Source organism: Aspergillus pseudonomiae (assembly GCF_009193645.1).
Source record: "Aspergillus pseudonomiae strain CBS 119388 unplaced genomic scaffold BDV37scaffold_81, whole genome shotgun sequence".
Classification (NCBI taxonomy): Eukaryota; Fungi; Ascomycota; class Eurotiomycetes; order Eurotiales; family Aspergillaceae; genus Aspergillus; species Aspergillus pseudonomiae.
The window spans coordinates 157805-169583 of NW_022476073.1; the positions used below are offsets into that span (position 1 = coordinate 157805).

The 11779-nt window shown below is 49.7% G+C and overlaps 3 protein-coding genes across 3 annotated transcripts; 2 read left to right on the forward strand and 1 right to left on the reverse strand.

Moving 5' to 3' along the window:
- Window positions 1-96: 96 nt before the first annotated feature.
- On the reverse strand, window positions 97-1605 carry BDV37DRAFT_274604 (folic acid synthesis protein; the record flags this gene model as incomplete). The annotated part of the gene is made up of 3 exons (XM_032085258.1): window positions 97-1084; window positions 1139-1347; window positions 1408-1605. 3 exons carry the CDS (start codon window positions 1603-1605, stop codon window positions 97-99), a joined length of 1395 nt encoding a protein of 464 aa, XP_031937632.1.
- A 983-nt stretch (window positions 1606-2588) lies between these two features.
- BDV37DRAFT_274605 (nitronate monooxygenase) lies at window positions 2589-3865 on the forward strand (the record flags this gene model as incomplete). The annotated part of the gene is made up of 4 exons (XM_032085259.1): window positions 2589-2601; window positions 2694-2955; window positions 3021-3522; window positions 3575-3865. 4 exons carry the CDS (start codon window positions 2589-2591, stop codon window positions 3863-3865), a joined length of 1068 nt encoding a protein of 355 aa, XP_031937633.1.
- A 2527-nt stretch (window positions 3866-6392) lies between these two features.
- BDV37DRAFT_274606 (eukaryotic translation initiation factor 3 subunit G-domain-containing protein) lies at window positions 6393-10539 on the forward strand (the record flags this gene model as incomplete). Its single annotated transcript, XM_032085260.1, has 6 exons — window positions 6393-6620; window positions 6711-6927; window positions 6988-7954; window positions 9507-10131; window positions 10208-10379; window positions 10487-10539. 6 exons carry the CDS (start codon window positions 6393-6395, stop codon window positions 10537-10539), a joined length of 2262 nt encoding a protein of 753 aa, XP_031937634.1.
- Window positions 10540-11779: the final 1240 nt, after the last annotated feature.

Here is an 11779-nt window from a genome sequence, read left to right on the forward strand (position 1 = left end):
ATCACTCTATCCTACAAAATCTCGATATTGTTGAAAATACACAAGTATCAGGCACATGCCTCAACCATTCCACATCCCCCCACACAGAACGAACCCCTACTCATCCACCCGGTAAATAGCATCCGCAACCTTAGCCACCTGCCACATCTCCTTAACATCATGAACGCGGACAATATCCGCCCCACCAGCAACACTAGCCGTGACAGTAGCAGCTGTTCCCCAGTTCCGCTCACTAGCCTTCTCAACACCAGTAAGCCTCCCAATGAACCTCTTCCGGCTGGGTCCCATCAACCAAGGGAAGTACTCTAGTCCCTGGACGCCCGTGCGGAATTTCTGCAGATCACGCAGGATAGTCAGATCGTGGGGCTGGTTCTTCGCGAACCCAAGCCCGGGGTCGAGGATCATTCGCCAACGACGGATCCCCGCTGCTTCGGCGGCGGCGATGCGCTCGAGGAGCTCGGCGCTCACGTCCTCGACCACGCCGTTGGGGTAGTCCGTTAGCTGGGTCATTGTGGACGGCGTGCCGCGCATGTGCATGAGGATGACCGATTTGCCGGTGCGCGCCATGGTAGGGAGCATGGCTGGGTCCAGGAGGCCGGCGGAGACGTCGTTGATGATGTCTGCGCCGGCGGCGCAGGCTTCCTCGGCGACGCGCGCACGGTATGTGTCAATGCTGATGGCGATGTTGGCGGCTTCGGGGATCGAGCTGCGGATGTGTCGGATTGCGGGGATGACCCGGGCTAGCTCTTCGGCTTCGCCGACGGGGACGGAGCCTGGGCGGGTGCTTTCGCCGCCGATGTCGATGATTGTGGCGCCGGAGGCGATGAAGTTGCGGACGGTGTTGGTTAGGGTGGTTAGGTCTGTTGGGGAGTGTGTACCGCCGTCGGAGAAGGAGTCGGGGGTTAGGTTTAGGATGGCCATAATGTGGGTTGGGCGGTTGGGTTTGGAGGAGTGCAGTGGGGGGAAGTTCTTGGATATGTAGGTTGTGGCATGGGGGGTAGGGTCTGGTGGAGGGAGAGATTTGAGATGGGAAAGGTAGGTTGTGCTGTGACCTGGGAATGGGGGTCGTTCGTGAGGGATGAGTCTGGTGGGTTGTTGTTAGGTCTCTGGTTTGTGGTATGGCTTGTACGGCACTTACTGGCAGAGAGGGCGTAGTACAAAATCCCGTTCGAGCATTAGCTTGTGAGGGATGTTGAGGCGGTCGTGGGAGAAGATCTGTTGATCGTAGAGAAGGAGATCAAGATCGATGGACCGGGGGCCCTTGTCGATCAGCTTCTTCCTTCCTAGTCCAATCTCAATCGATTGGAGGGTATCGAGGAGCTCTAGAGGTGCTAAGCTGGTTTCCACCTACCAGTTGGGAGTTAGAAGAGCTTGCACAGTTCACAGCTACACTAGATGGTGACTGACCTCGCAAACCCCATTCATGAACGGATCTTGATCGAGGACATACATGGGTGCGGTCTCAAACAGCGAACTTGTCCGCCTAACTCTGATATTGGCTCTCTCCATTTCGGAGCATGCCTTCTCAATCATCTCTACCCGCTCTCCGACATTGCTTCCGAGGGCTATAAAAGCCCGATGAAGCGGAGGATTACACGGATTCATCCTGGTATTGAATGAATTCAATGAGCTAGTGGAAACGCCCCGGGTGGATGCGGACGATCTTAGAGATCCATGGCTGGAACTGCCCACATTAGCTTTGGACAACGCCCGACTATCACGTCGTCCAGCCACTCCGAGATCTGATACACAAAGTATTAGTTTTCTGTGGCTACATAAAGGCGGTATGGTACAAGCTGATGCTTGATTGGAAACAGGTTTCAGTTGTACTCCGGAGGAACTGACGACCGGATTTGGCCGTAGTGAGCACTTAGAAACGCAATTGAAGTAACATACTTGTACCACAGATTGACAGATTTCTACCAGTATGTTAGAGGAGAGAGTTTATCACGAATATTGTCAAAGAAGACCTGCCTCGTTGTCGGGCCCGCGCAGAATCTCCTATAGACCGGCACACAGACCTTGCTGTGTCGCAGGGTTGGAAACAAGCCTGAATTGAGAGAAGGCCATGGCCCACAGCGCGGAATGGTTGAGGTTAGGGATGCAGCATTGGGATGCCAATTCTTGATTGACACTGGTCTCATACTTTCTGAGAAATGTGCAGCCCTGGCGTCTATCAGTAGATCTTCTATGACTCGTCCAAATAAAAAGTTCAGGTCATACGTCATGCATGGGTTCGGGTGCTTTTTCGGCAGCAGAATCAGCTGATGCACGACACCTGAGGCAGCTCTGCCGGGTGACTAATAAACTTCTGAAACCCCGCCTGTGAATCGGCCGACCAGTCAAGCACTAAACCCAAAAAGCGCTGGTAACTATGGGGTAATTAAGTTCATTCGGAGGTCCCGTGTCAAAGTTGCAACCGAGGCTGTCATCTTCATGCTTCCTCCTCGGTTCGCCGCATCCTCTTCTTCTCCTATATTTAGGACTTGTTTCTCCATACTCTCCACATATTATCGTTCCTGATCATCTTCACTACATCTTCTTTTTGATTCTCGGTTACTTTCTCTTCTAACATCCCACCCTCAACCATGGCGTCTCCTCGTAAGCTCCCACCGCCTTTCTGCCCTTCCATCATGTGATTGGGAGCTGTGGCAATCCGCCTGGATAGAATCGCTAATCGCAGGTTTCGACAGAGAAAATCCGTACTACCATCACGGATCTGCTCAAGATCCAACACCCTATCCTGCTGGCAGGTATGAACGTGGCCGCCGGTCCTAAGTTGGCCGCAGCGGTCACCAACGCCGGTGGCCTCGGTGTCATCGGCGGTGTTGGCTACACTCCCGAAATGCTTCGTGAACAGATTGCAGAGCTCAAGAGCTACTTGAACGACAAGAATGCGCCTTTCGGTGTCGACCTTTTGCTTCCGCAGGTCGGAGGAAGTGCACGAAAGACCAAGTAAGCTTCCCTGTACCTAGGACACCTTGGTTGAGATGCGAAAATGCTAACCAGCCGGGCCTCAGCTACGACTACACCAAGGGAAAGCTTGACGAGCTTGTGGACATCATCATTGAGAGCGGTGCTCGCTTATTCGTTTCGGCTGTCGGTGTCCCTCCCAAGCATGTCGTGGAGAAGCTCCACGGTGCTGGCATCCTGTGCATGAACATGATCGGACACCCCAAGCACGTTCAGAAGGCTCTTGATGTTGGTGTAGATATCATCTGCGCCCAGGGTGGTGAAGGTGGTGGTCACACTGGTGATGTTCCGACTACCGTCCTCATCCCTACCGTTGCCAAGCTGTGCCAAGGCAAGAAGAGCCCCTTGACTGGTCAGCCCGTGCAGGTCATCGCCGCAGGTGGTTTGTTCAACGGTAACTCGGTTGCCGCTGCTCTTATGCTTGGTGCCTCTGCTGTCTGGATCGGTACTCGCTTCATCCTGTCCGATGAGGCTGGTGCTCCCGTTGCTCACCAGGAGGCCGTCCGCACTGCCGGATTCGAGGACAATGTCCGCACCATTATCTTCACTGTAGGTTTTCGGGCGTTCCACAACGTGTTCGTTCTCGCTAACCAGTTTATAGGGTCGTCCCCTTCGTGTTCGCAACAACGCCTACATCAAGAACTGGGAAGAGAACCGCCAGGAGGAGATCAAGCAATTGACCTCCAAGGGTATCATCCCTGTCGAGCACGACATGGAGAACCTGCCCGATGACGTTGACGACGACACCCTGGACAACGCCCGTCCCTTCCTGATGGGCAAGGTTGCTGCTGTTGTCAACGAGAAGAAGTCTGCCAAGGCTATTGTTGATGAGCTTGTTAATGATGCCTCTGATCTGCTGCAGAAGGGTCACAAGATGCTTGCTAAACTGTAAATAATTTCATTCTTAATGGCGCACTCCGGGTATGAGGATGGTGCATATACATGTTGACTTTCATGACCATTTATACTCGTTAGCGTTCTCCGTTACAATTTTCTGTTTTGCTTGAGAGTACTACAGCAGCCGGGCTGTTCCACGATTCAAGTGCAGCTGTAAATAAAACTCTGGTATCTGCGACTTTGTGCGACAGAAAGAAAGGCCATAGATCACCAAAGACTACCTACCAAGCCAAACGGCATTGAACTTGCCTTGAGTACCTTCATACCAAATAAAGCAACGTATCTTCTAGAGATATCCGGCAAAATAATGATCCCGACCGAGCCCAAGAATTATGCAACCGGCTCGGCAAGCCGGATCCGTGCAATTTTCTCTCTCCACCCAGGCCCGACCATGAAACCGACCGAACATGGAACTGTCCCGTAAATATCTACAGGACGATGGGGAACAGTGGCAAAAAGCCGCTGACTCATCGGAAGGAAGCAGTCAACTCTTAACAGACCATGTTATACAAATCGTCAAACGGATACTCAAGCCGTACCCGAACACAGTACCTCAGTGATTCAGGTCGTGGCAGATTACACATGACAATTCCACAAGCAACGCGCTTTATGCAACCCCTTGAAAATGGAGAGGGAGTTTAGCGGTAAGGACTTAAGCTGAGCTGCCGAGGTGCTGGCTGTGGAACTTCTGTGGTGGGTTTTTTTGCATGCGGGTGGGGATTATGGGTCGGGGTTGATCCACTTAAGGTTCGGATTAGGGCATCTCATGCTTCCTGGTGTCTTCGTGGAGGTTACTGGTGTGTATACAAGTACTGCTTGGGGTGTTTGGGTTGGGTTCAATTATGGGTTGGAGTGTGAGAGAGGGCGAGGAGGATGGTTATGTGAATGCTAGAATTTTGAGTTGTGAACAGTGGCATTGAAACCTCATGCCATATGGGGGAGTGGTCTAATATGTGGCCAAAACGCGCGATGTAACATGGTTGCTGCATGTGAGAATCACGATATGATGCCTGAGGATACAGACAGACTCGTTAGTTAGTATACTAAGATGCGTTCAATACTTCTGACTGGGTACTCCATTACTTCGATATATAAGATAGGTGAGTACCTGATGTATTTCTTTCATGGGACATAACTAGCCGGTTGAGACAATGGTACACCCAAATGATAGTTTCCAGCCGCGTCCGGGGCATATACATATGAGCAAATCTGAACTTTCAAGGGAAGATATAAGGGTCTAAAACACTGGGTATCCACTCATTATCTTGAACATTTGCTGGTGAAGCCATCTTTGATATTCTCTGACACAAACACACATGGTTAGAGCTGCAGCTGCGCCAAGAACAATATCATAGCTTGTCTGTTTGTATGCCTTATCAGAGACGGCGATTACCGAGCTGTGAGTTGGGGCTAGAGAGATCGTAAGTTTCCGCTGGCGCGGGGTAAGCAAAAGACCTGGAGAAGGGAGGTGGCTGATCCCTGGACATGACTGTTCATGTAGTATATTAGCATCGTCGTATAGAGCAGGGTGATGTTCTTGCAGGGAAGTGAGGGATCTAGAGAACGTAGTCAAACACGTTGATATCAACGATGAGATATTGTCTCAGTATCGTAACTTAGGGACCTCCAGTGTCAAGTCAAAATGAGTCTGAGATTAAGGTACTATAGACAATTTATATTGTATGTTGTCGGGGGAGCCAGTATCCATCCTGTGTAGGATAGTCAGATTGTGTAGGACGGTATCGGTGTTGTCCGACACTGTCATGAAGATATTAAGAGCCGTATCATTAGTGAGCAATGCGAGATAACTGTGATCGATAGCGAAAGCTTGATTCAAAGCCAGTGATATGGGTGGTATCAGTGACCGAGATTATCTGGAACGGTGCCTATCAGCAGCGAAAGTCTTATCAGTCACGTTGCCACTCTTGGTGGGGCCCACATGGGCTTGTCAAAATTTGCAGCCAATCAAGGAAATCTCAATGGTGCTTGGCCCTCCGAGAGAATTTTATATCCGCCAATCAAGATGATTCCTAGAAAGCTTGTCGATCCATGATTCGTTGTGAAGGCCCGTTAGGAGAGGCAACCTTAGGGCTCAGGCACAAGTGGATCCCCGGCGGTCTTCTCGAAACGAGTAAAAAAAAGGCTTGACCTGGATTTGGGAAGACACGCGACAAGTGAACCCAGCGGAAGTTACGCGGTCGCGGCAATTCTCGCTGGTTTGAGATCGAGTGGAGATGTGTGGGAAGAATTTGTCCTAGTCCTTCCGACCAGATATTTATTCCGAGCTCCCCCCATCCTCTGACGCAGAGGAAAAAAGAAAGGAAAGGGAAAGATGTGAACCTCAGCTTGAATACTTCCGTTCCCCTTCCACTCCCTCCCAACCCTACTTGGTCGGTCTCAAGAGCTATCTAGCTCTCCGACCCTCTCAGTTCTCAAGTTCCCTCCTTCATTGGTGGGGATCTTCATCAACCAGGAAATCGCCTTTGAAAAAAAGGTCTTATCACACGACCAAATCTAGCACGATGTTCGGAAAGAAAGATCAAGACCTTGAAAAAGGCCCTCAGGTGGCGAAGACAACATTGGACACCAGCAGCGATGGCGCTGTACCCGGGGAGACGTTTGTATACGGTGATTCACTGTATGCAAAGCTCCAACGGCTCGCAGGGAAGATCAACATCGAGCAGCGTGGAATTGAACGGGTACCACCAGAGGAGCAAACGGATACGTCGTACTTCAATATTGGCAGCATGGTGTGTTCATGATTCCGTTGCGTTAATTTTGTCTATGCCAGCTATTATCTGGTATTCCAAAACTGCCTGTCCAACTGACCCAACACGCAGTGGTTGGCGGCCAATATGGTAGTCAGTTCCTTTGCCATTGGTGTCCTCGGAAAATCCCTCTTCGCTCTTGGTTTCGTCGATGCCATCCTGGTGAATCTCTTCTTCAACCTGTTGGGCATCATGACTGTGGGATTCTTTTCGTGCTTTGGCCCTCCTTTCGGCCTACGACAAATGGTACTCTCACGGTTCTGGTTCGGATACTGGGGGACCAAGTTCAGTGAGTATATTTGATTCGTGCTGTCATGTTCTCGTAAAATGGCCACTAATACTTGTCTAGTTGCCTGTCTCAACGTTTTGGCCTGTATTGGTTGGTCCGCAGCCAATGCAATCGTCGGTGCTCAGCTCCTCCATGCGGTCAACACCGACGTCCCAGGGTTTGCAGGTGTTCTGATTATCGCCTTCTGCACGTTTATTATCACTTTTGCCGGATATAAAGTCGTCCACATGTACGAATACTGGAGTTGGGTGCCAACATTTATCGTCTTCATGATCGTCTTCGGCACATTTGCCCACTCCGGGGACTTTGTGAATATCCCCATGGGCGTCGGAAAATCCGAACTGGGTAGCTGTCTCTCCTTTGGATCAACTGTGTACGGATTCGCTACTGGTTGGACTAGTTACGCGGCTGATTACACGGTGTACCAGCCCAGGGACCGCAGTCGCCGCAAGATCTTCTTCTCAGCGTGGGCTGGTCTGATCGTTCCTCTGATATTTACACAATTCCTTGGAATCGCCATTATGACCGCCACCAGTCTCAACGATGGCGACAACAAGTACCAAGCTGGCTACACAGCTTCTGGAAACGGAGGTTTGCTCGCTGCTGTTCTCGAGCCTCTTGGGGGATTCGGAAAGTTCTGTCTCGTGATCCTTGCCCTTTCCATTGTCGCCAACAACTGCCCCAACATCTATTCCGTCTCCCTTACTCTCCAAGTTCTGAGCCGCTATACCCAAAGAATTCCTCGTTTCATCTGGGTTTTCCTGGGTTCGTGCGCCTCAGTGGCCATTGCCATTCCGGGATATTCCCATTTCGAGACTATCCTAGAGAACTTCATGAACATCATTGCTTATTGGCTCGCCATTTACTCCGGAATCTCGCTCACTGACCACTTCGTTTTCAAACGTGGCTTCGGTGGATACCGCATTGAGATATATGACAAACCCAACAAGCTTCCCCCAGGCATTGCGGCTGCGGTTGCTTTCGGCTTTGGTATCGCCGGCATGGTCACTGGAATGAGCCAGTCGTGGTGGATCGGACCGATTGCGAAACATGCGGGCGCACTACCCAGTGGTGGTGACGTTGGGTTCGAGTTGGCGTTTGCTTTTTCGTCGGTGTCCTATATCTTCTTGAGAACGGCTGAGTTGAAGGTGTTTAGCCGGTAATTGTTCGGTTTATTTTCTTACGTTTGGGGTATGGGTCTGTGAATACGTTCTATTTTGATGTCTACTACGTCGTTCTTGACGGCATCGACTGTTCTCTTTTGAGATGCTCGGTTGAATTTTGATACCGCGAGTCATGTATATATGTGTTTGTAATTTAGATGTTAATATACCGTGTGTACATCTTTCAAGCACGAACTTTAAAAAATGAGCACCCCGGTATACAGCTCCAGATATCTTGCTTCACAAGCAATGTAGCATTGTTGGTGGACTTGTTGACGCCTCAGGGTCAGACCTAACGTGTTGGCCCTAGAAAGCGTCGATATCCCGAATCTACCTATCAGACATCAAATCCTGAGGATCAAACCCAAGTCTACATTACTAAAGAGATTCTATATTCATGTCCATGAATCCCAGTACAATTGTATACACCTACATGTAGCGGTATTATTGAAAATTATATTGAAAACTTCAGAAGGCCGCTAAGATCTACTCTAAGAGAATTCGTAGCACAACAATGATATTCCATCTGCTAGTGGTATTGCAGTCCATTTGTCGGTTTGTTGAGATGTAAACGAGAACATGAAAAGTCGTTGAGAGGAAGTCTTCTGGTAATATCCTTTCCCTTCATCTCTTCATGTAGTCCAGTTTGGACCACCTCAGTTGAGATGAGCGCTGTACGCGAGATCAACACCAAAGCAACTAGTATCAGCTGTCAGTTTCACTTTCACCCTCCACTTACAAAGCATAACTATAGACTTGAACAACCACTATTGCCTTCTGGGCCTCGAAACAAGGTTGTCCGCATAGTCAGGAAAGGATGCAAATAGGCACATCATCCGGTATATTTTGCAGTTCTCTCCATTAGCATACCAAGAGTGTGAAGGTTGATTACCTCGGATCCATCTAAGTCAGTATGCAACCTCAGGGGTATAATGAACTGAGTAGCTAATGAGTGTCTATATTGGAAGACTAGAAAGTGTCATGTTACTATGTACTACTCCGTAGTAGTCGTGTTATATACCGGCCAGTACGGTGTGCTTCCTTGTTATGTTCATATAGCTTAAATTATGAGTTAGTATATAACCAGTAATATATCATATGTGTAACAAAGCTATAAAACCAAATTGGTTCGTCTTTGCTAGACTTGATACACAGAGTAGGGTTACGAAGAGATGGTCCAGACGGCGTCACGTGAGCCCAGCTCCCCCCGGCACAAGCCACCAACTGCGCCACAGGTCTTTGCCGCGCCGAACAAATCCACAACGGATCTTTCGTTGAAATCCTAAGAAATTCAGCAACATTTGCAGATCACCACATAAAGCACAATGTCCAAACTAGCAAAGTAAGTGCGACCGGACCCCATAAACCCGCGTCGGCGGAAGTCCCCTGACATGAAAATTTTGCAACTTTCTGCAGCCGCGCCGACTGGGCCGACGACGAGGAGTTCGATGACCCCTCCGCGCTCCCCGCGCAACAAGTCACAACGAACAAAGATGGCACCAAGACCGTTGTGTCGTACCGCTTCAACGACGAGGGCAAGAAGGTGAAGGTCACCCGCCGGATCAAGACCACCGTCGTGCGGGAACATGTGAACCCCCAGGTTGCGGAGCGGAGGTCCTGGGCCAAGTTCGGTCTCGAGAAGGGCCACGCTCCCGGACCCTCGTTCGATACCACCTCCGTCGGTGAGAACATCGTTTTCAGACCCAGCATCAACTGGAAGGCACAGGCCGCGGAGGCGGAGAAGAACGGCGGCGAGAAGGGCAGCATGAAGGATCAGCTCAAGGACAAGAAGGTCAAGTGTCGTATTTGCAGCGGAGAGCACTTTACTGCCCGTTGTCCGTTCAAGGATACCATGGCGCCTGTCGACGAGCCTACCGGTGGCGCTGGTGCCGCTGGTGAAGCCGATGAAGCAGCCGGTGCTGTTGGCACCGGATCTGGCAGCTACGTGCCTCCTCATCTCCGGAAAGGTGCTGCTGGCGGCGGCGAGAGGATGGGTGGCAAGTTCGAGAAGGACGATCTGGCGACTCTGAGAGTTACAAACGTGAGTTTTCTTACCCTACACTTTTTTTTTTCTTTTCCTCTATCTATGTCATGTCGATCCTAACCACGAGCAACAGGTATCCGAGCTGGCGGAAGAAGGAGAACTCCGCGATCTGTTCGAGCGCTTCGGCCGCGTCACCAGAGTCTTCCTCGCCAGAGACAGGGAGACCCAACGAGCCAAGGGCTTCGCTTTCATCAGTTTCGCAGATCGCAGCGACGCTGCACGCGCCTGCGAGAAGATGGATGGCTGTACGTTCCTCCCCCATTTCTCCCAGTACCAAAGAGAATACACCAAAAGAAGAAAAAAACCACCAAGGAAAAAGAGAGAGAGAGAAGCAAGCTAACAACCCTCCTAGTCGGTTACCGCCATCTTATCCTCCGCGTCGAGTTCGCGAAGAGAACCACATAAACCACCCACTCCGCATACCATTTCTTCTTCTCGTTCCGGATTACGACACTTTTGGATCTTTTCGTCAGGCGGGCTTCCTTCCTTCACGGCTGAGGAATCTTTTCTTTGTAATGTATGAACTGATCGATAATGATGATTACTGAAAGGCATCCAAACCGTGTCATTTACATTTGCTGCTTGTCGATTTCTACACAAAGAAAAGTTACGGTTCTAGAGGGGGGAATTTCCATTTTACCTTGTGTCCCTCCCTCTTCTCTTTCCTCTTCCCTTAAAACTCCTCCCAATCTCAAATATGGATAGCAAATGATAGACCAGAAGAAAAAGTTGGCAGAACCACGCTAGACACCAAAAGAGCAAAAGCACAAGTAGTATCCCAAGCTGAACCCACCCCCCAAAACTCAAACCCAACCTTCAACCCCCTTTAGAAACGGCATCCGGTCGTCGACAATAGCAAATACCCACAACAACAACAACCTAGAAAACAAAAAGAACCCTTTCCCTCCCAAAAAGGAAAAAGGAAACCAAACTCTAATCCCAAGGCCTCCCCCCGAACCATGGACGATCAATTCTTACGACGCACCCCCCGGAACCCATGTCTTGAAGAACATTAAGCCTACCTGTGTGACAGCGGGTGGGCCGTAGCCTGGACCGAGGATGGGGGAATATGAGGCAGACATGTGTTGTTATCTGTCTGCCTCTCTCTCTCTCTCTCTTTCTCTTTCTGTGTGTTCGTGTTTATGTTTAATAATAGACGTGGGCAACCCCAAGGCGGTTTGTGTGAGATGAGGAGGAGGCTTAGATCCCGGGATCGAGGAGGAAATGGAGATTTGTCTGACTCTGATGATGCTTACGAGGCTGGGTACTTTGTTGAAACGGGTTTAGGGGATGTGGTTTCAGGTCTGCGTACTTTTGTAAGAGGTAGGGGAAGTCGAAGGTACTGAGGACTCGAGTGAGATTGGGAGATGTGGACGCTCGGGTGCGACGTAGGAAAGTAGAATTCCAGGAGGGGTTTGATTTGGATTTGGATTTGAGTGTTTTAGTGTAATTTTTGGTTGTTTCTTTCTTTTTCCAGAAGTCGATAGTCTGTTGTACGTATATACTGTCACTTATTTTTATTTTATTTTGTTTTTTTTTTTTTTTTGGTTGTTTCTTTCTTTTTCCAGAAGTCGATAGTCTGTTGTACGTATATACTGTCACTTATTTTTATTTTATTTTGTTTTTTTTTTTTTTTTTTTTTTTT